Source organism: Panicum virgatum, chromosome 2N, assembly GCF_016808335.1.
Source record: "Panicum virgatum strain AP13 chromosome 2N, P.virgatum_v5, whole genome shotgun sequence".
NCBI classification, from domain to species: Eukaryota; Viridiplantae; Streptophyta; class Magnoliopsida; order Poales; family Poaceae; genus Panicum; species Panicum virgatum.
Window position 1 is genome coordinate 10843979 of NC_053146.1, and position 20158 is coordinate 10864136.

The window sequence follows — 20158 nt, forward strand, 5'->3', positions numbered from 1 at the left end:
ATGACTAAAAAAAGTTGAGTTCCACATCAACAGTTTTTTTTTCAAAAAAACATCAACAGTTTTGTTTGATTTCAATACTGCAGCTTGAAGTTTCAGCAATGTCAGTAATAGAAAATGCAGGCATGTAGCATTGGTACTATCTAGGGCCTGATTCAGAAGTACTAACAGAGTCTGAATATTCTTCAGAGGCAGTGATGTTTAGGCATCAAGTGGTCTTGCCCCCATGTGAAAAATTTAAAACCCTATCCCCTATACGATGAAATGTTGACATCTCATATAAGTACAAGAGGATCTTACCACAATGGCATACATGAAGTCCATGTCAGGCAGCACTTCAGGACATGTGACACTGACAACTTCTTCATCGACTTGTAAGAACTTGCCAGAGAGAGCTATTAGCCTATAATATAAATTCGTTGAAGCAGAACTTTCAGTACAAATACAATAAGGTTTGGTATACACGGTTCATGCTTGGGCATGCAGAACAGAATTTGATTCATTTCACAAAGGCTTACTGTCTGCACTATATCACAAGAAATTACTGTCATCATCTCCTCTAAAGGTAGTTGGATTGGGGAGTTAGGAACTTTGGATGGTATCTTTGAATGATTTAATTATTTAAGGATTGAGTTAACTATGAAGGCTTTATCTCTGCACATTCCAATTTACTCCTGAATGCAAATTCTGTAATGCTCAATTGCGACGCATTGCGCTGAGCATCATCTGCCTTCACATTTCAGTCTAAATTTACCGATGACATTTGAAACGGCAAGTGAATGATTGAGAAAAAAAAGGTGGAGTTAGTTATCCTAGTATTCTTAATTATGAACGACATCAGAGTTGCTGAGAGCGTGGCCATCTGTTCTGACAAGCTATTAACAGGATGTAGAAACACATGAAGAAGACGCACACAAGTCAAATGCCAACAATTGACTCGCTCACATACGCACACAAGCTATCTCCAGGAGAGGAGGTGCGGCGTCATGCATGCCCTCGAGTAGTTGGGTGCATTGGGTGCCAGTTTGCTTTTTTTTTCTCCACATTAGTTGCCTTTGGGCCACCCTGTTCAATGTCCTTGATTCCTATATGTTGCCACTGCCACGTATAGTCAAATATAGTAAATATTATGGATACAGTCATTTCAATAAAACAGATCCAGCTATCCGACATCTTCAACAAGAAAACAAACAATTCTATCTCTTGCGGTTCTACCCTGCCTAAGCACTCCTAATGCTAGCTCCACTCAGTCTCAGAATCACAGTGAGGAGCTATCACATTTATTTTTGAGATCTTCTGCACCCCAAGCAATTATTGATATCACGTCCCTAACTTGTGACAGCGAAAATTCGAAGAATGTGGGTGGAACAACAAACAGCAGGCCGCGCACAGCAGCATCACTGTGAATGGTGGCTGCAATAACAAGCATATGAGTTTTCAGTACAAAGGTGGCCATTACAAGGAATGTACATCTACAGTTTTATTGGCTACATCAAGAGATGAGATTGGTATGTTTAAGAAAAGACAAAACAATGTATACCAAAAAGGAAAGAAGGATATCTCACCACAAAAAATATGAAAGCTCGAAACTCACTGGCAGCCAGTCATTCTCGCCCAGTCAACAAACTGCATTCCTCCATACACATTATTGGCAAAGCGCACGCCGACAGTGAACGCTAGAGAAGCAGCTGGGACACGCTTGGCAACAGGTGATGCCTCAACCAAGCGCTCTAGTCCATTAATAATCTGATAACGTGTGTTGGAAGAAACACCAAGGAATACACCTGCAACAATCAGGACGATTTATTGTTTAGAAGGCTTCAATTGATGCAATCAAGAAATATCAAAACATGAATCCTATGAGAACATCTGAGAACATGAATCCAGGGAAAATAACTAAGCTTAACAGAACTGCAGATTTTTGTTGGAGTATATTGAGCCCATGTGTATAGAGGCCCATGTATATGATCTATATATACCCACCCATCTAGGGTTGGAGGAATACAAGCCACTATTCTCTCCATCATGGTATTATTAGCCTAGGTTAATTTCCTCTCCTCTCCTCCCTCCTCACAGCCCCGCCTCCGCCGCCACCATGGCTGGCAGGCGGCCGGCGTCGCCTCCCTCCCCTCCCCTCTCTTCCTTCCCCTACCTCTCCTCCTCCCCTGCTCTGCAGCCCGCCGGCACGTGGATCTCCCCCTCCCCTGTTCCGCAGCCCGCCGGCGCGTGGACCTCCCCCTCCCCTGCTCCGCAGCCCGCCGGTGCCTGGGCCGCTCGGCCGTCCTACGCCGCCGTTGCGGGTGCTGCAGGGCGCGGATCCGCCGCGGGATCCCCTGTCCCGGCCAACGCAGGGCGCGGATCCGCTGCGGGAGCTCCCGTCCCGGCCGCCACGGGCCCCGGATCCGCTGCGGCCGCCCTGGTGGCGCTGCCCTAGCTCGATCTGGCCGCCGCCGCTGCTGATGGCGCCGCTGGAGATGCTCCTGGCGGCCCGCAGGGGCCACTGCAGCCGCCCGGACAGGGCCTGCTGCAAGTGCAGGGGCCCCTGCCGGCTGCTGCCAGCGCTGCCCTACAGCAGGCGCCTGCTGCTGGAGGGGGTGGCGCAGCCGCGGGCACGGGAGCCGAACCCGCTGCCCAGCACGCTCTGCTGCAGGCTACGACACCCGATCCAGCCGTCGCTGCTGCCGCCGTCGCCGCCTACCGCACCGCGGTCGCTGCTGGCAAGCAGCCCGCCGATGCCGCTGATCCCGCGTGGTCCGGCCTCGGGATGGCACCCGCGGATGCGCCGCTCGCCGCCACCGCTCTCCGAGGGCAGCAGGCCGACGCCGCTCTCGCCGCGGCCCTCCTCGCCGCCAAGTCGGAGGCTTCGGCAGCCCAGGAGCGGGTCCGCATGGCAAGCCCTCGCCTGGGAGCGCGAGCGCGCCACGGCCGACACCCTCGCTCTCCGGGTCGCCGAGGCGGAGCGCTTCCACCGCGTCTCCTCCGGCCAGCCCGTCGACCCCGAGCACGGCGCCTCGTCTTCCCACCAGGCCCCGCTCGCTGGATCTGGAGCCCGGTACGACCCAACCGACCCCATGGTCGCCCAGCTCCACCTCCAGGCCGCCGGCGTCCAAAACATCAGGGCCCTGGTCTCCGTCCTCCTCGACCCCGCGTCCTCCTCCTACGGCCGCTGGCGGGACCAGGCCCTCCTCACCCTCCGCCGCTACGCCCTCGACGACCACGTCCTCGTCGACTCGCCGATCGAGACACGAGACGTGACGTGGCTGTGCCTCGACAGCGTCGCTCTGTCCTGGATCTTCGGGACCATCTCCCTAGATCTTCAGGACCTCGTCAGGACCCACGGCGGCACCGCGCGGCAGGCCTGGGTGGCGCTCGAGGGGCAGTTTCTCGGCAACGCCGAGTACCGCGCCCTCCAGCTCGACGCCACCTTCCGCACCTTCGTGCAGGGGGACCTCTCCGTCGGTGAGTACTGCCGGCGGATGAAGAGCATGGCCGATGCTCTTCACGACCTCGGGGATCCAGTGTCCGATCGGGTCTTGGTGCTCAATGTCCTACAGGGACTGAGCAGCACCTATGACCACCTGAAGGGCTGGATCGCCCGCCAGAGGCCTTTCCCCACCTTCCTGCAGGTCCGGGACGACCTCGCCCTCGAGGAGATCACCAGGGGTCTCGCGCCCAGATCGTCCTCGCCCACCCCCGCCGCGCTCTTTGCTACTCCACCGGCCTCCTCCACTGCTCCTGCCACCTCCCTCCTTGGTGCTACACCCGCCGGGCAGACCGGAGGAGGAGGGGGGCCGTGGACGTCGCCGACGACGGGGTGGTGGTGGTGGTGGTGGCACTGGTGGCCCTGCTTCTGGGAACACCGGTACCGGTGGGGGCCGTCGGGGCGGCGCGCCGACACCGGCTCCGGCTCCCGCCCCTGCCCCTGCTGCTGGAGGTACGCCCTGGCCATCCTTCAGCAACCCATGGTCAGGGCGCATCTCGATGTGGCCGTTCCAGGGTCAGGGAGGGGGGCCTCGTCCTCAGCTCCAGCCGGCGGCCATGTTCACTGGCGCTGCTCCACTCTTTGCGCCTTCCTGGACCCCGCCCGCTCAGCCCAGCCAGCAGCCGACCTGGCCTGGGGGGTGGGACCAGGCCGCTCTGGCGCAGTCCTTCAGCACCATGGGACTGACGCCGCCGACCAGCACCGAGTGGATCGCCGACTCGGGTGCCTCGTTCCACACCACTCCCGATGCTGGTATCCTCTCTTCTGTCCGACCCCCACACCCCTCTTGTCCTTCTTCTATCATGGTTGGTGATGGGTCTTGCCTTCCTGTCACCGCCGTGGGTTCTGCTCCTCGTCTTCCTCATGTTCTTGTTGCTCCTCAAATGGTTCACAACCTTCTTTCTATTCGCCAGTTTACTGCTGACAACTCCTGTTCTATCGAATTTGACTCTTCTGGTCTTACTGTGAAGGATTCGGCTTCCCGGCGTCCGCTCCTCCGATGTGACAGCCCGGGGCCCCTTTACACTCTTCGGCTTCCTGCTTCCGCTGCTCCGCTTTCGACTTCTTCTTCGTCTACTGCTTTTGCCGTGACGCCTTCTTCCACTACCTGGCACCGCCGGCTTGGACACCCCGGCCGCGACGTTTTTGCTCAGCTTAGTCGTAGTACAGATGTTCCTTGTACTAGGGCTCCTGCTGAGCACCTCTGTCATGCGTGCCAGCTAGGTCGTCATGTTAGACTTCCGTTTTCTTCTTCTTCTTCGCATGCTGCGCATGCTTTTGATCTCATCCACTGTGACCTATGGACATCTCCTGTACTCAGCATGTCTGGATATAAATATTACCTGGTCATTGTTGATGATTTTTCTCATTACTCTTGGACTTTCCCTTTGCGCGCCAAGTCTGAGACTTTCTCTACCCTCCTCCACTTCTTTGCCTGGGTGTCCACTCAGTTCGGCCTCACCGTTAAGGCCGTCCAGTGTGACAACGGGCGGGAGTTCGATAACACTACCTCCCGGTCTTTCTTCCTGTCTCGGGGTGTTCAGCTGCGTATGTCTTGTCCGTATACCTCTCCTCAGAACGGCAAGGCTGAGCGGATGATTCGCACGACGAACGACGTCGTGCGCACCCTTCTGATCCAGGCTTCTCTCCCCCCGCGCTTCTGGGCTGAGAGCCTCCACACCGCCACCTACCTGCTTAACCGCCTTCCGTCCACTGCTTCTCCTGCTCCCACTCCACACCACGCTCTTTTCGGTACCCCTCCTCGCTACGACCACCTTCGGGTCTTCGGGTGTGCGTGTTACCCTAACACCTCCGCCACCGCTTCTCACAAGCTGGCTCCCCGATCGACTCGTTGTGTGTTTCTCGGGTACTCCCCTGACCACAAGGGGTACCGATGCTTTGACCTCACCTCTCGCCGCGTTCTGATCTCCCGACACGTCGTCTTCGACGAGTCGGATTTCCCCTACTCCACCTCCTCCACACCTTCTTCTGATCCCGAGCTGGTCTCTGTTTCCGACTGACCCGGTGGTTCAGCCACCGTTACCTGTCTGTCCTTTTCCTGCAGGTTTTCCCGGCGCACCGGCACCACTTCCGGTGATCCCTGCTGCGCCGAGCGCGGCCCCGGTGCCCGCGGTCGCGCCACGCACGGCCCCCGGACCTCCGGTCGTGCCGCGCACGGACCCGGCGTCTTCTGCTGCGCCACGCGCGGCCCCGGTGCCTTCCCCTGCACCTGATCGGTACGCTCAGCCGGTGCAGGTGTACCGACGTCGTCCGGCGCCGAACCCGGCGCCGCAGCGGTACGCTGAGCCGGTGCAGGTGTACCGGCGTCGTTCTGCGTCGACACCGGCGCCGCCTCCTGCTCCGGAGGCTCCTGCGACGCTGACACCGGAGCCGTCGCCGCCGCCTCCTCCTCCGGCTCCCTCTCGATCAGAGCCGGTGGTGTACCACCTGCCGGTCATCCATCGGGATCCTCGACATATCCATCCCATGGTGACTCGGCGGATGGCGTCCCAGGCCGCGACTCTCTCCGCCACCGAGGGAGAGCCGCGGGTCTCTCCGGTGCCCTCCTCTGTCCGCGATGCCTTGGCGGATCCTCACTGGCGTCGCGCGATGGAAGAGGAGTACGCGGCTCTTCTTGCCAACCAGACGTGGGATCTCGTGCCGCGTCCGTCTGGTTGCAATGTGGTGACTGGCAAGTGGATCTGGACGCATAAGCGTCGGTCTGACGGCACACTGGAGCGCTACAAGGCTCGCTGGGTTCTCCGGGGGTTCACTCAGCGGCCTGGTGTGGACTATGATGAGACTTTCAGCCCGGTCGTGAAGCCCGCTACGGTGCGTATGGTCCTCTCACTTTCGCTCTCGCGCACTTGGCCTGTGCACCAGCTGGACGTGAAGAATGCATTTCTTCACGGCACCTTGTCAGAGACTGTTTACTGCTCTCAGCCAGCGGGATTTGTGGACTCGAGTCGTCCGGATATGGTCTGCCGGCTCAACAAGTCTCTCTATGGACTGAAGCAGGCTCAACGGGCTTGGTACTCTCGGTTCGCCACGTTCTTGTTGACACTGGGGTTCACCGAGGCCAAGTCTGACACGTCTCTCTTCATCTACCGCCGTGGGGATGAGACGGCATATCTGCTCCTATATGTCGATGACATTGTGCTCACAGCTTCTAGTCAGCAGTTGCTTCAGAGTGTCATCTCCTCTCTGCAGCAGGAGTTCGCTATGAAGGATTTTGGTCAGCTCCACCACTTCTTGGGCGTCACTGTTGAGCCTCGCCCGCCTGGTCTTCTTCTGCACCAGCGGCAGTACGCCCTCGATATTCTGGAGCGGGCTGGGATGACTGATTGCAAGCCCTGCTCCACTCCAGTCGACACTCAGGAGAAGCTGTCTGCTGATCTGGGTAATCCGGTGGCTGATCCTACAGTCTACCGGAGTCTGGCCGGCGCATTGCAGTACCTCACCTTCACCAGGCCGGACATCACCTACGCTGTTCAGCAGGTCTGTCTCCACATGCATGATCCCCGGGAGTCACACCTTGCTGCGCTGAAGCGTCTCCTCCGGTACGTCCGTGGCACTATGGACCTCGGTCTGGTACTTCACCGCTCCTCCTCTGCTGAGCTGGTGGTCTACACCGACACTGACTGGGCTGGCTGTCCGGACACTCGTCGCTCCACCTCCGGCTACGCCGTCTTCCTGGGTGGCAACCTGGTCTCCTGGTCGTCCAAGCGGCAGCCGGTTGTCTCCCGCTCCAGTGCCGAGGCGGAATACCGGGCTGTCGCTAACGGCGTGGCGGAGGCGTCCTAGCTGCGACAGCTCTTGGCGGAGCTCCACACCCCGCTCGCCAAGAGCACGCAGCGCCGTGTATCTCTCCACCAACCCCGTCCAGCATCAGCGAACGAAGCACGTGGAGATCGACCTACACTTCGTGCGTGACAGAGTCGCCATCGGCGATGTTCGGGTACTCCATGTCCCGACTACCTCTCAGTTTGCTGACATCTTCACGAAGGGGCTGCCCTCGTCGACCTTCTCGGAGTTTCGATCCAGCCTCAACGTAGCCGGTGGCTAGTTGTGGCTGCGAGGGGGTATTAGCCCTTTTGTGCTCTACTTGTACTCTCATCTTGTCCAGTCTTGAACACCGCTGCGACGGTTGTTCAGACTGCGGGGGGGGTGTTAGCTTTCTTGTTGTCCAGTCTTGAACACCGCTGCGCCGGTAGTTCAGACTACGGGGGGGTGTTGGAGTATATTGAGCCCATGTGTATAGAGGCCCATCTAGAGGCCCATGTATATGATCTATATATACCCACCCATCTAGGGTTGGAGGAATACAAGCCACTATTCTCTCCATCAATTTTGACTAGTGTAAAACAGAAAGTTGTAATCATGTTATTGCAGTAAACTTTAACCAGATGCATTTGAAATGCCACCAGTGAAACAAGACATTGACTTCTAAAGAGTCTGGCTAAATATCAGTTGTTGTCATCGTATTCATACAACATGGCTTTCATAAAAAAAATACATCTTGTTCAATCAACACACCCTCATTGTAACTTCACAAGTCTTAATTCACTATCAGTGTTCAAAACAAATTCATCTAAAAAAACAAATAAACATTTGAGAAACTTAAAATACAGGACAAGAGCCATTCAAATTCAGGAGCGGTGCAAGCGGGGGAATGTCCATCTAGATGAAATAAATTTTAAAAAATCCTTTTCCAAGAGAAGACCTAGATATGACTAACACACTTATATTCATAAGAAACTAAATTTTGTACATGATCATGTATCCAAAATATATAAATTCAGTGAATGCATTCTGTAAAAAAAAATCCACATATTTTGTTTAACATCACAGGGATGAAAGAGAAACATAAATCTCGCAATATACATGTGCAAATAATTTAGATATGAAAAGGTCATAGGACAATCTGGCTGGCCACCCTTACCCCACAAAGCAGAAGTTTTGAGAAGAGGTGGAACAGGTACATCATCCTCTGACTTCTTAACACTCCTGCGGCACAAATTTCAAGGAAATGACAAAGTCAGAGATTCTACATAAACAATTTGAGAAGAGATTGCTAAATTTGATCACCATAAACATCTTAATTTTTATAAAGACAGAAAGGTAAAAGAATTGTACTCTTTTGTATTATAGTTGTGTATTTTAAAATCAGAACTTAAATTTTTTTATAGCAAACTACCATGGTTGGAACTTGGTATCATACTAGCAATTGTAAGAACTTAATTGCAACTGATACTGATTTAATGAAATATATAGCTTAGCTGAGATATATAATGTAAGTTAGCATAAATGCCCAATGACCATTGAATGAAGTATTTCATTGGACATGTGCTCCCTCCTGTTTACTCTATCCATAAAATCAAAGTGGTAGTCATCTCCTTTATAACAAAAATGATAAATCTACGTCTGAAATAGGCATTTGCATATATACATCTGATATTTTTAGGGGAGATATCAACCGCAATCACCATTAGAAGCACTCTCTTTTGTTTGGGCTACCAAATCAACATGTTAAAATTCATAAAAATAAAATTATGTGGTCTAACGAGCGTTCTAGCACCATTTAATTTTCGTACCCAAAACAGAAGGAATAAGTTTGAAGAGAACATAGAATTTGTGATTAGCTTTTCATTTTACTTTGAACTTGTCATTTGTCAGAATTTTCCTCATTTCGGTTACTTTCTCAACATAATGAATTTGAACTTCATAATATATATACAGATGGTATTGAGCAGTATATCATCAGAATTTTTAAATTATTTCGCATTAATTAGGTACCCCTGAAACTGATGGCATAATTGCACCCACGTCACCCATTTTGGACTAAATAACAAACCAGGATCTGAAGAATTAAAAATTAATTAGCAGGGTGTTCCATTTTTATGTGCTATTGATCTTTCTTTTATCTATCCCTCATAAGCCTAAATCATGATGACATGACCTGAAATATTTGGCTATCCTTTCATTATCAACTCCAATTATCTTTATGTATCTCTTCTTTTGGACAAAAGTCTTCCTATATTATTTATTGATGATTCAAGAAAAACACAAAAGGCACTATATTGTCGAGCTCCCAACCAAGCTCCATCACAAGGTGCAGTTCTCATCCTACCATCATTAATTGCTAGTTAGAACCTATATCAAACTCCAGTTCAGTAAACATACTAAGATCCTGTTTGTTTCAGCTTCAAGGCACTTTTGGACTACTAGTTTTCGGATGTCCAAAACCTGAATGCCCCCAAAAGCCAGAATTTGGAAAGCTCGTGGAAGGGTGCTTCTAGCTTTTGGCTTTTGGAGGCTGTTGGCTTTGGAGATCCCAAAAGCCAATGGTCTAGAAGTATCCAAAAAGCTCAAGCAAACAGTGCTGAAACAAGCCAATGAACCACCCAACATGTCTCTACTAACAGTCTATATAGCTATCACCTGATAATTGAGTAACTGAAAAACAAGCGGGTAATAGATAAACACTGATTAGGCAACCAGTAATGAGCATTATAATGCATAGATTTTACTATAACCTAGTCTGTACTCTGTACACACATTTTTGCAGTGTACTTAAACAGATTACCAAAGGTCATGCAAGCAAATGCCACAAGGCAGGATGCAACTAAAGTATGTTCCTTTTCCAGAAAAAAATGAAAGAATAAAAAAAAACTGGACCACATATGTTTGTTAAATAGAACAAGATGAGACAGCAAAAATATAAACATGATAAGAATTTTCATGATAGCAAATATAGTACAAGGAGAATAAAATTACCTTTTGGCAGTCATTATCAAATTAGCAATCCCTTGTCCCACAATACCACAAAAGAATCCAACACAGCCATATAAAACTCCCTGTTCTCAGAGCAAATACCTCAACTATTAGAAGAAACAGATAGTTGCTAACATTTCTGGTGAAAGTTAGCAAGTAAACCAAATATTGCACCAAACAAAGAGTTACCTTAAAAAAGTATGTCCCAATCCGTTGTTGTACAGAAAATTTGCATCCTGGCCTTTCAGCTTCAAAAACACTGCAAGAATTAACTTATGTGAGCATTGCTTAAATGAATGGTGGAGTGCACTAATGAGAAAAAAATGAACGGCATTGTCATCATATGATAGTGGTGAAACTACAAGTCATGCATTAATTCTGGAGGTTGTAGAAAAAAATAATATAGGCACTTGGCCATAAGAGGATTGATATTCTGAAGGCTCTTGTGTTCCTGTCTAAAATAACAAAATGTACTCCACGGTCCGTGCCTGAACAGAAGTTCTAAGCTACAAGATGGAAACTAAACTTCAACTGACATCTGAGATATTCAATAGATGATTTATGATAATTTCGAAATCAGCTATTTATAAGCTGACTTTCACCCCCAAGGTATACCAAGTAAATAACCATGTGCATAAATTAGTTATTGTACAGGACTCACCTGCTTGGGAGGGCATCATAAGCATGCCTAACACGCCCAAGGAGACCTTCTGATGCAGATCCACCACCGAATCGAGCATATGGTGCCAACATGCCAACTAAAGCTACATTAACAACTACTCCTACCAACATATCTGCTGCGTACAACTCAAACTCTGACCAAAATTCCTCCCCTCTCTTCTGAACCTCAGCAAATGTCGCGCAACACGTGTCGATAACTATCTGCAACATATCCCACAGAACACACAATCAAAACCATACCGACAAACAATCATCGATGACAATGCACAGTACTGGTGAAAACAAACAGCCGAACCAACCTCCGTCCCGATTTTGAAGAGGAATGCAGGATCAACCAGCATCCTGTTCCGGAGAAGCGCGCAGGACCTAATGGCCGGACCCAGGGGCCATGCCGACGCCTTCCGCACCCAACCAGCAGAATTCATGTTAGCAGGAAACTCGATCGACTCACCTTATCAGCAAGACAGCAATGAGAAGACTGCAGAGCTTACCTGCATGTCCAGGTATCTGAGCAGCAGCAGCTTCTGAATGCCGACGCTCTTGGCCGCCTCGACCATGTCCGCGGGCAAGCTGGGCAGGCTGACCCCGCGCTTCTCGGCCTCCTGCACCACCTGGTCGAAGCTCAGGATAGGCCCGAACTCGTCCTCCCCCTCCCCGCCGTCACCCCCGCCACCGCCGTCATTCTCCCCGTCCCCGTCCCCGTCCCCGCCGCCGCCGGGCGGGAACTTGCCGTTCCCGCCAGCCCCGTCGTCGACATCAGCGCCACCCGCCTTACCGTGCCTCTCCGGAGGCGCGACGGGCTGAGCTGCCGCGCCGACCTGCTCGGTGTCGTCCCCGGCCTCCGGTACGGCGACGGCCGGGCCGGAGGCGGCCGCGCCGCCATCCGCGCTCACCCGCGGCGGCAGGTCGGCGCGGATTCCCCTGGCGCTGGCGGCGCCCCACCTCCTGGAGCCCGGAAGGAGGCAGCTGCCCCGGCGCCCGAGCAGATCGGCGGCCGCGGGGCGGCATTTGGCGGCGCCGACGCCGCAGCGGCCGTGGAGGCGCGCGCCCGCGCAGGAGAACGCCATGCTCATGGCCGCCGCGCTCCTGCGAACCCGCGCGCGCAGAGATGAACAACCGCGGAAAAAATTTGTGCGCGGCGAGAGGAGGGAAGCGAGCGCGCGGCGGAGGAGGATCAATGAGATTCTGGAGGGGAATTGGATGGATTCGAGTGGGAAATAGAGGGATTGGATGGGAGGGGGAGAGGGGTTGGTGGGGTGGCGGCTGGCGGCGCGGCGGGAAGAAGCAGCGTGCGGGCGGTGCGGGCTCAGACTCACTGACTCAGAGTGTGGTTGGGGGCGGCCGGGCCGTGTGACATGGACACACTCCGGCCCACGTTTCTGTCCGTCAAGCAGTGGCGCTATGACATTGACAGGTGGGGTCATAGGGCTGCCTAGTGGGGTTTTTTACTTTCTTACTAGCAAATTTTCATATATAGCGCGTTGTTACTTATGTGAGTTTACGTGATTGAGTTGTGGATAGAGAGCTGGTTCGACTGGATATATTGAGGTGAAAACCAAAAGTTAAGGAGGAAACATTACATACTTTAGAAATAAGGGTAAAGATGAAGGCAAAGATATATTGATTAGCACACTGCTCTAAAATGTGATTTTATAAAAAAAAATATTTTTTATTGGTTTGTTTGACTCCTGGTCAACCGTACTCGCGACCTCGCATAGGTATTTAATTTGTCTGATTAATGATTGATCCAGCTAATTGGATCGGGGCTAAGAGTTTGCGCACGTTTTCCATTGATCGCTTGCTTCGATAGTGTTGGGCAAAACCTAGCTCCGTCGCACGGGTCAAATCGTACAAGTTGCGACGTTTCCCTTTGTTGTTGCTCGGTAAAATACAGAATCTTGCGCGCGCGGGTGTGGTGTTGATACGGAGTAGCTTTTTGCATGTGATAGCCGTTTCTCATAAATGATGATTGCTCGTCAGGCGTAGTTTACCATTTTTGGATAACCGTAGTTTTGTTCTTATGAGTTACTCACTTGAATCATATAAATATATTAAATTCTAAAAATATTTCGTGTTAGGACGTAATTCGTGAACACGTTTCAGGAGAGAGGAAGAAGAAGGTATGAACATTTGTGAAAATTTTTTACTTAAAAACATGCCGAGCTAACGGAAATTGTCGTCAAATATTGCTACGACATCATGACCGGCCGGGGAGCTACATGTGAAAAGGTAGGGACAGAGCAGCCGTGACCGTGAGCATGGAAGAGATGGGGACGAGAAGGTCGGCGGCGGCGGCGGAAGCGGCTCCGTCCGGCGCCGGCGATGTTCCGGGCTTCTTCTCCGTGCTTCCCTCGCCGTCCTGGTAAGTCTCGTCAGAAATCGAAAAGCATTATTGGTCAGTGATTTCTGAACGCTTAAACCAAAGCTAATCGAAATCAGGCAGATCGCATGTATGCTCGTCATGGCGACACTATGAATTGCCGTGTTTATTGCGTGAAGAAAGGCGTCTCGCTCGTCCTTGGGAGATTTTCCGGTGAATGCGTGACTACTACACGCAAAATGCGTCCGAGTCATGCGACAACAATGCCACGTCATGCATGCTTCACGTACCTTGGCTGCTGGCTCCGACGAGTCGCCGGCGGCCGCCGCGGCCGGAGCATCCCCTCCTCCTTCCTCCTCCTGCATGCCCAAGAAGCCAAAGTCACCGTACCACTTTGACATCTGCTTTAATTCGCCCGAACGATCGATGCATTCACGCATGGGTTATCGGCATGTGTGAAATGATTAAGTGAGCGAACCGTCGTCTTGTCATCGCCGGCGGTCGAACCACCCTCTGTCGCCGCCGGCGCCCCCGCCGGTGATGGTCCGGCCGCATCGTCGTCCCCCGACGCTGGCGCGGTGGCCGTCTCTGCAGGTGCAGACGCCTCCCTGTCGCGTTTCTTCGCGGCCTTGGAGGATTCAGGAGGCGCTCCGGCTTCTTCGGCGGATGTCTGCTGGGCGGCTGCCGGCGCCGGCGCCGGCGCTGTCTTCACCCCGTCTTTCATGAGCCCGACGTCGTACACCGGCGTGAGGTCCGCCTGGAAGAGGCCGAAGTTGCGCTCGGCGACGGGGCCGGGCTTGAGGTTCTCGTTGAAGAGCGAGAAGATGTAGGTCTCGAAGGTGCGCTTGGGCATGAGCGGCGTGCCCGACCCGGCGCTGGCCTCGCCGATGAGGTAGCGGTTGTACTCCGCCGCCTCGGCGGCGCTGACGCCGACCTGCCCGTCCTCCGCCTTGGACGGCCACCCGGTCTCCCCCACCGCGATCTCCACGTCGCCGAACCCGAGCTTCTTCATCGCCGAGAACACCGCGTCCAGCTGCGCCTCGAACATGCTGGTGTACGTGATGCCCGTGCCGGGGTCCGGCACGCCGGGGTTGGGCCGCGCCAGCGCGTACGCGAGCGTGTCGCCGTTGTACCCGAAGTACGGGTACGGGTTCACCATGAACGGCGACCGGGTCTGCCGGTGGAACTCGAGCATCGGCGCGAACACGGCGCGGTCGAAGCCGTCGCGGAACCGGCTGGCCGACGGCGGCTCGGAGACGGAGAGGATGCCCAGCGAGTGCGGCGTGGAGACGCGGATCCTGGGGTACCCCGCCGCGACGAGCGCCGCCTTGAGCGCGCGCATGGCGGGCACCAGGCTGGTGATGAGGGACTTGTCGGCCGTGGCCATGATCTCGTTCCCGACGGCGACGAGCGAGATGTCCGTGGCCGGGTAGTAGGGCGCGACGTTGGCGGACACCCACGCGGCGGCGCCGTCCTTGGTGGCGAGCTTGGGGATGTCGCCGTTGCCCGCGGTGACCATGAGCGCGATGCCCGTGCCGGCGAAGGCGCGGACCATGTCGGCGTTGGTGTCGAACAGCTTCACGCGGTCGATGCGGGTGCGGTTGGTCAGGAACGACGCCACCTTGGCCGGCGGCGGGAGGTTGTCGCCCTTGGTGCCGTAGTTGACGCCGATGGCGGCGGTGTAGGGTGGTGCTACGAGGAGGAGGAGGAATGCGGCGAGGACGACAGCCGCGTGATGCCTTTTTTGCCGCGACGGCGGCGCCATGGCGGTTGCCGCAGGTGGAGGATCGGATCGGAGTATGGCCGCGCCGGACTCCGGTCGAACAGCGAGCGGGGGTGGCGACTGGCGAGGGGCGTTCGGAGGTAAACTTGTGGCTGTGGTTACTAAGACAGTATTCGCTAGCTAGCTAATTATGGCTAGGCGCTTATTACCGGCAGTAAATATTCCATTTTCACTTGTGTACTTTCTGAATGGTATAATTATGGAGTACTTTTGTTCATTGGGACCGGGCCTTTCTAATCAGCGCACGCGCGTCAGCAAGCCTGCTAGCGCGCGATTTCCGATAGCCCGCTGAGTTTTCTTTTTAGGAAATTTTTTCATCCGCAATTTTCTAATTTTGCTTATAATTTATACAATTTTTCTATCTAATTTTTTCCAAACAACTACTTGGGAATATTTTTCAGCAAACTTATATAACTTCTTTCCATCAACTTCTCAGAAAATATTCTTTAACATAACTTTTCACGATATACAACTCACATTAATAACTTTTTTTGAAAACTTATCGGAGGATATCTTTTAGCATAACTCTCATGATAATATTATTAGAAAAACTTTTCGTACAACTTTTACACATAAATTCACTATCCAACTTCCCATAAAAATACTGGAAAAAAATAACTTCATTTAATAGCAGAACTCAAAAGAACACCTTAGAAAAGGAAAAGAAAAAATGTTACTAATACATGTGCATGAGAATCGCTCGTACATACTCAAGCTGGACAGTTTAGCCTGTCTGATTGTCTCGTAGACATACGCGAGTACACAACACTCAGCGCTAACTCCAGGCAACTTGGGCCATGCGCTAGGAAGCCTGCTAACACGTGCCGGTGGAGTTGGATTTCCGATCATATATACTAAGATTTATTCACACGGTACAGGCGTAGGTAGACGCATGCACAGCTGAGTTCAGTTGGTTTACTAAGCTACCAAGGAATTAAGTCCAGCTGCATTTGGTGGACTGAAGGATAGGATTGATACGGACAGTACGTCGCGCGTCTGCGATACCGAAGAGTTTCTTGATGTCCTGCGCCTCCTTATTCCTGTTCCAGGCGTGCTTGCTCTGCCCCCGCATGCATATCATGCAACCAGGAGGAGAGAATATCCTTGAGTGAGGATATGGGGGCTCATGCCCCCCTAATGGAAAGCAGCAAATACAGCATTAATTAAAACTCCTGAATTATAATCTTCTTGACATAACGAAAAAGAATGGATAAGTTAGAAGGCAACGTATCTAGTGCAAACCCGTGCAAACCTACTAAACAAAGTTTCAAAAAATTCTGAAAAAAATCATGAATGTGCTTCTCAGCTTACCTCATCTATATATAAAATTTCATGGTCAAATTCGTCTTACTCTAGAAGTTACAAAAAATACAAATTTTCTGACAACAATAATGATTCAAATGCATCTCAAATTTGTCTTTTTTGTAACTTCTAGAGTAAGACGAATTTGACCATGAAATTTTATATATAGATGATGTAATCTGAGAAGCACATTCATGATTTTTTTCAGAATTTTTTGAAACTTTATTTAGTAGGTTTGCACGGGTTTGCACGAGGTCTTTGGTTTGCACTAGATATGTTCCCAAGTTAGAAACGACACACATATATGCACGCTTTCCATGAGTTTTTAGTCCAACATCGAGTTTCTCCTCCAAAGTGGGTATGCATATGCATATTGTGCATCCAAAGGCAGTTGCAGCATGGGGCCTAATAGCTGATGATAGATCTCTAACACGAGAGGGGAGTTATGTGCGACATATTTATGAACAATATTGCTCAACTACGCATGTACATGTTGAAGCAATCATATTGGCCATCTCTTATATAGATACTCCGTGAGTGCTACGGCTTGGTGGGGTGGTGCATTTTTAGGATTTGTGCCAACTTGTTTCGAAGTTGCCACCCACCCTCCCGACTCTACAGTTCAGTCATTGCAAATGCTGTACGTATAAAGTCATAGGGTATCCTTATTCCTTACTTCCCATATGCAACATGTCACGACATATCCCCATATGCAAACACATATCCGGCACATTTCTTTTGAAGCAAAGCTACAAAAGAGGTCTTCCTATTATACTATACAAGAAGAGAGGCCAAACCCACGCATTTCTTAGATAAGAACTTGAAGATTAGAATTTGAAGTTCAATATAATAATATACTTCATTATTGTCCTCTACATCGTTACTAGAGATTCACCGTTGTCGACTAACATCAGAACCCCTTTCCTCGATGTGTCCTGATCTGCTATTTTACTCCCTTAGTTGCAATTTATTCGTGAAAAACAAATCCTGAAAAAGTCAATGATTGAATTATGGGAATTGTTTTTGATGTTGGTGTTCCTGATCTACGGAAAGCTCTGCTGCGGCGGCGGCGGATTCCGGCGTCCTGCGAGCTGGTCGGCAAGTATAGGAGCCTCCAAGGACTTCCATGCAATTTTATTTTTTGCTAAGGGCTTCTGTGCTGTTAGGGTAGGACAGCTATCCCCATTGTATCCTTCGCCTATGTATCCAGATCTGATGGTGGTGCATGCTTTCCATACCTATTACTCCGAGTAGTATACTAGATATACGTATTATCAAACCAAAAATAATTATGGGAAATTGGGAATGAAAGGGGTGGAAAATAGAGGCAAAACTGTGATTACCATTTTCCACCTAACCCCCTCAATCCGAGCGCACTTCTCCCCTTTGCTGCCGAAAACCACCAAGGTGGCGAGACGCCGGCGGCCGTGCGCGAAGCTGCGGAGGTGCGGCGGCTGTTGGAAGCCGGTGGAAATGACGCCCTACCTCGTCTACGGCGCGGGGAACGCACTGAGGCGCGTTCGCTGATGGCCCGCGCGGCGAGGAATGGCGCCGCGGCCGCGCTGCTCTCACCGCCGCCGAGTTTCTCCTCAAATTCTACCGGTAGGTTATAGTACCAAGCTTATCATTTTTGGACTTAGGGCTCTCCTTGCCGCCGCCGCCGCCGTGGTTTTCGCTCTTATCCGTGCCGACCATCGAGGTTTGAGATTTGATATGGGGGCCGGGATTCGAGATGGAGAAGTGGAATTTTTCAATATTGCGTTTTCCATTTATCTTTCCTGATTGATCCGTGTCTTTGTTGGATCATCAGATCGGCGAGTGAGGGCCGCTGCGGATGTCGTCGTCTCCGGCACCGGGGACAGCCACAGGGAAGCGCGACCGCACCTCGGACCCCGGACTTCTCTGGGCGTCGCTGCCCGAAGATTTGGTTCGCCTGGTCGCGTGGCGCCTGCTGGCCGCCGGCGATCTGCTGGACTACGTCCGCTTCCGGGCCGTCTGCACCGGCTGGCGGTCCAGCGCGGTCTCCCCGTGCGGTCGCGGCGTCACGGACCCGCGCTTCCACCCGCGCCGCTGGACGATGCTCCCCGAGGGCCACTGCCTCCACCCGGGCCACCCCGACCTACGCGGGCACGCTCGCTTCCTCAACCTCGACACGGGCGCCTTGGTCCGCGCCCGGCTCCCGCTCCTCGACGACCACTGCGCCATCGACTCGGTCGACGGCCTCCTGCTGCTGCTGGGGGACCAGTACCAGCGAGGCACCATCCGCCTCATCCACCCTTTCACGGGCGACATCGCCGAGCTCCCGCCACTGGCGACCCTCCTCCCGCAGCTGGGCACATCGCTGGCGCTGCACAGCTGCCCTGTGCTGTACAGGATCAAATACCTTGCGAGCAGAGTTTGCGCCTCTGCTTCCTTCAAGGCGGGGGTCATCACCGTCATGCTCGCGCTTGATCAGGTACAGTGCGTAGCCTTTGCTACCTCCCAGGACCAGCAATGGAGCCTCTCAAGCTGGAACTACCCAGTAACAACTGCTCCACCATTGGCATTCCAAGGCAAGCTGTACGTGTTGCACACTACCGATGAATGTGGCAAAAATATGAACCGGTTCCTCCAGATTGGCCCACCTGCTCAGGGTGAGGTAGGCTCAGGCGGCATGCTGCAACTGCAACCTCCACAGTTGATCGCCACAATCCCTGTATCCAAGCTCCGCAAACCTGGATATCTCGTAGAATGCGATTCAGAGATCCTGGTGCTTGGCTACAGAGGAGCGTCCATGTCGCGGATCTTGATTTGCAAACTTGCGGACCTTGTGCTGCAAAGGTTTATCCCAATAAAGAGCATAGGAGACAATACCTTGTTCGTGGGAGAAAGGTGCATGAGTGTCTCTTCTAAGGTACTGTCTACCGTCAGGGATGACAATGTTGTCTGCATTCATCCAAGACAACACTATCTTGCACAGTACCACCTCAGCAGTGGCACCTGGTCACCGGCAATTGATGACTGCAGCCTGTATGGTCGTGCTTCAGGCCCTAGTAACCTGGTCCACTATATCTACAGCTGCTGCACTCGCAGTCTATGGTATGCAGATGTATTTACTTCATTTTCATATACTGATCTCCCTACTGTCAACAGTTTCTATTTTGGTTAGCTAGTTTTTTTTTTTTTGCATTATGTGATTGAAGGTACAGAGGAATAGTGTTCAGAATGACTCCACCAGATTCGTTTGCATGATATAGACAAGAGCAGGTTTCAAGATGAGGTTGGTCTTACATCCCTTGTTTTCCATACTACTATACTAGTATGACAGTACGCAAGGCACACGTCTTGATAGTATTGGATGGAGAAATGTGTTTGTTCCGATAGTATTGTTTGGATTGGTATAATACTTCATTTAACACTCATTTATTCATGCTCCTTCTCTAGGCGTAAAGAAACCAAATCCTGGTACCGCGGAGCTGCATCCTGGGTGTCACTGCCCTCTACATCGTTACTAGAGATTCATCATTGTTAACTAACATCAGAACCCTTTTCCTTGATGCTCCTGGTCTGCTATATGATGACTCCCTTGTATAAAGTTATTATGACTGCTTACATATCTATTTCAGCTTTCTCTGTGTTGTACTGCTGAATTATTGTACCATGGATTTTACAGATGTTGAGATGTATATAGATGTGGTGTTCTGGTGAGAACTTCTTTCAACTGCCAACTTTCTTATAGCAATTCCGCAGGCACTTTTTGCCCCTGTGACATTGAACAGCTTCTCCATAGCTTAAGGAGACCAGTATGTTTTTGTGAGATTTTTCAAGGTACCTAGCTAAA

The 20158-nt window shown here is 51.8% G+C and overlaps 3 protein-coding genes across 4 annotated transcripts; 1 reads left to right on the plus strand and 2 right to left on the minus strand.

Moving 5' to 3' along the window:
• Nucleotides 1-1026: 1026 nt before the first annotated feature.
• Nucleotides 1027-12196, minus strand: LOC120658048 (protein RETICULATA-RELATED 1, chloroplastic-like). Its single transcript, XM_039936249.1, has 8 exons — nucleotides 11425-12196; nucleotides 11233-11331; nucleotides 10914-11134; nucleotides 10442-10511; nucleotides 10256-10335; nucleotides 8421-8485; nucleotides 1563-1781; nucleotides 1027-1410 (listed from the first exon to the last, which is right to left on the minus strand). The coding sequence occupies exons 1-7, from the start codon at nucleotides 12004-12006 to the stop codon at nucleotides 1588-1590; spliced, it is 1311 nt and encodes a 436-aa protein (XP_039792183.1). The 5' UTR covers nucleotides 12007-12196; the 3' UTR covers nucleotides 1027-1410; nucleotides 1563-1587.
• An 878-nt stretch (nucleotides 12197-13074) lies between these two features.
• LOC120662383 (glucan endo-1,3-beta-glucosidase-like) lies at nucleotides 13075-15018 on the minus strand. The gene is made up of 3 exons (XM_039941542.1): nucleotides 13732-15018; nucleotides 13544-13612; nucleotides 13075-13301 (listed from the first exon to the last, which is right to left on the minus strand). Exons 1-3 carry the CDS (start codon nucleotides 15016-15018, stop codon nucleotides 13149-13151), a joined length of 1509 nt encoding a protein of 502 aa, XP_039797476.1. The 3' UTR covers nucleotides 13075-13148.
• A 2678-nt stretch (nucleotides 15019-17696) lies between these two features.
• On the plus strand, nucleotides 17697-20024 carry LOC120658049. Of its 2 annotated transcripts, XM_039936250.1 has the most exons (4): nucleotides 17699-17940; nucleotides 18149-19416; nucleotides 19521-19597; nucleotides 19762-20014. In XM_039936250.1, exons 2-3 carry the CDS (start codon nucleotides 18173-18175, stop codon nucleotides 19567-19569), a joined length of 1293 nt encoding a protein of 430 aa, XP_039792184.1. In that variant the 5' UTR covers nucleotides 17699-17940; nucleotides 18149-18172; the 3' UTR covers nucleotides 19570-19597; nucleotides 19762-20014. The 2 variants fall into 2 exon arrangements, 1 of the variants encoding a protein (XP_039792184.1); XR_005668489.1 differs by having other exon boundaries at nucleotides 17697-17940; nucleotides 18149-19597; nucleotides 19762-20024.
• The last annotated feature ends 134 nt before the right edge of the window (nucleotides 20025-20158 follow it).

Excerpts from the sequence above, each read along its gene's own strand:
- LOC120658048 (XM_039936249.1), bottom strand. The coding sequence starts at position 12,006 with ATGAGCATGGCGTTCTCCTGCGCGGGCGCGCGCCTCCACGGCCGCTGC. Across the intron at positions 11,332-11,424 it reads TCAGATACCTGGACATGCAG|GCGTCGGCATGGCCCCTGGG; the intron begins GTAAGCTCTGCA and ends TGGGTGCGGAAG. Across the intron at positions 10,512-10,913 it reads TATGATGCCCTCCCAAGCAG|TGTTTTTGAAGCTGAAAGGC; the intron begins GTGAGTCCTGTA and ends TAATTCTTGCAG.
- LOC120662383 (XM_039941542.1), bottom strand. The coding sequence starts at position 15,018 with ATGGCGCCGCCGTCGCGGCAAAAAAGGCATCACGCGGCTGTCGTCCTC. Across the intron at positions 13,613-13,731 it reads CCGGCGATGACAAGACGACG|GAGGAGGAAGGAGGAGGGGA; the intron begins GTTCGCTCACTT and ends TTGGGCATGCAG. Across the intron at positions 13,302-13,543 it reads CGTCGGAGCCAGCAGCCAAG|ACTTACCAGGACGGCGAGGG; the intron begins GTACGTGAAGCA and ends ATTTCTGACGAG.
- LOC120658049 (XM_039936250.1), top strand. The coding sequence starts at position 18,173 with ATGTCGTCGTCTCCGGCACCGGGGACAGCCACAGGGAAGCGCGACCGC. Across the intron at positions 19,417-19,520 it reads TGCTGCACTCGCAGTCTATG|GTACAGAGGAATAGTGTTCA; the intron begins GTATGCAGATGT and ends ATGTGATTGAAG.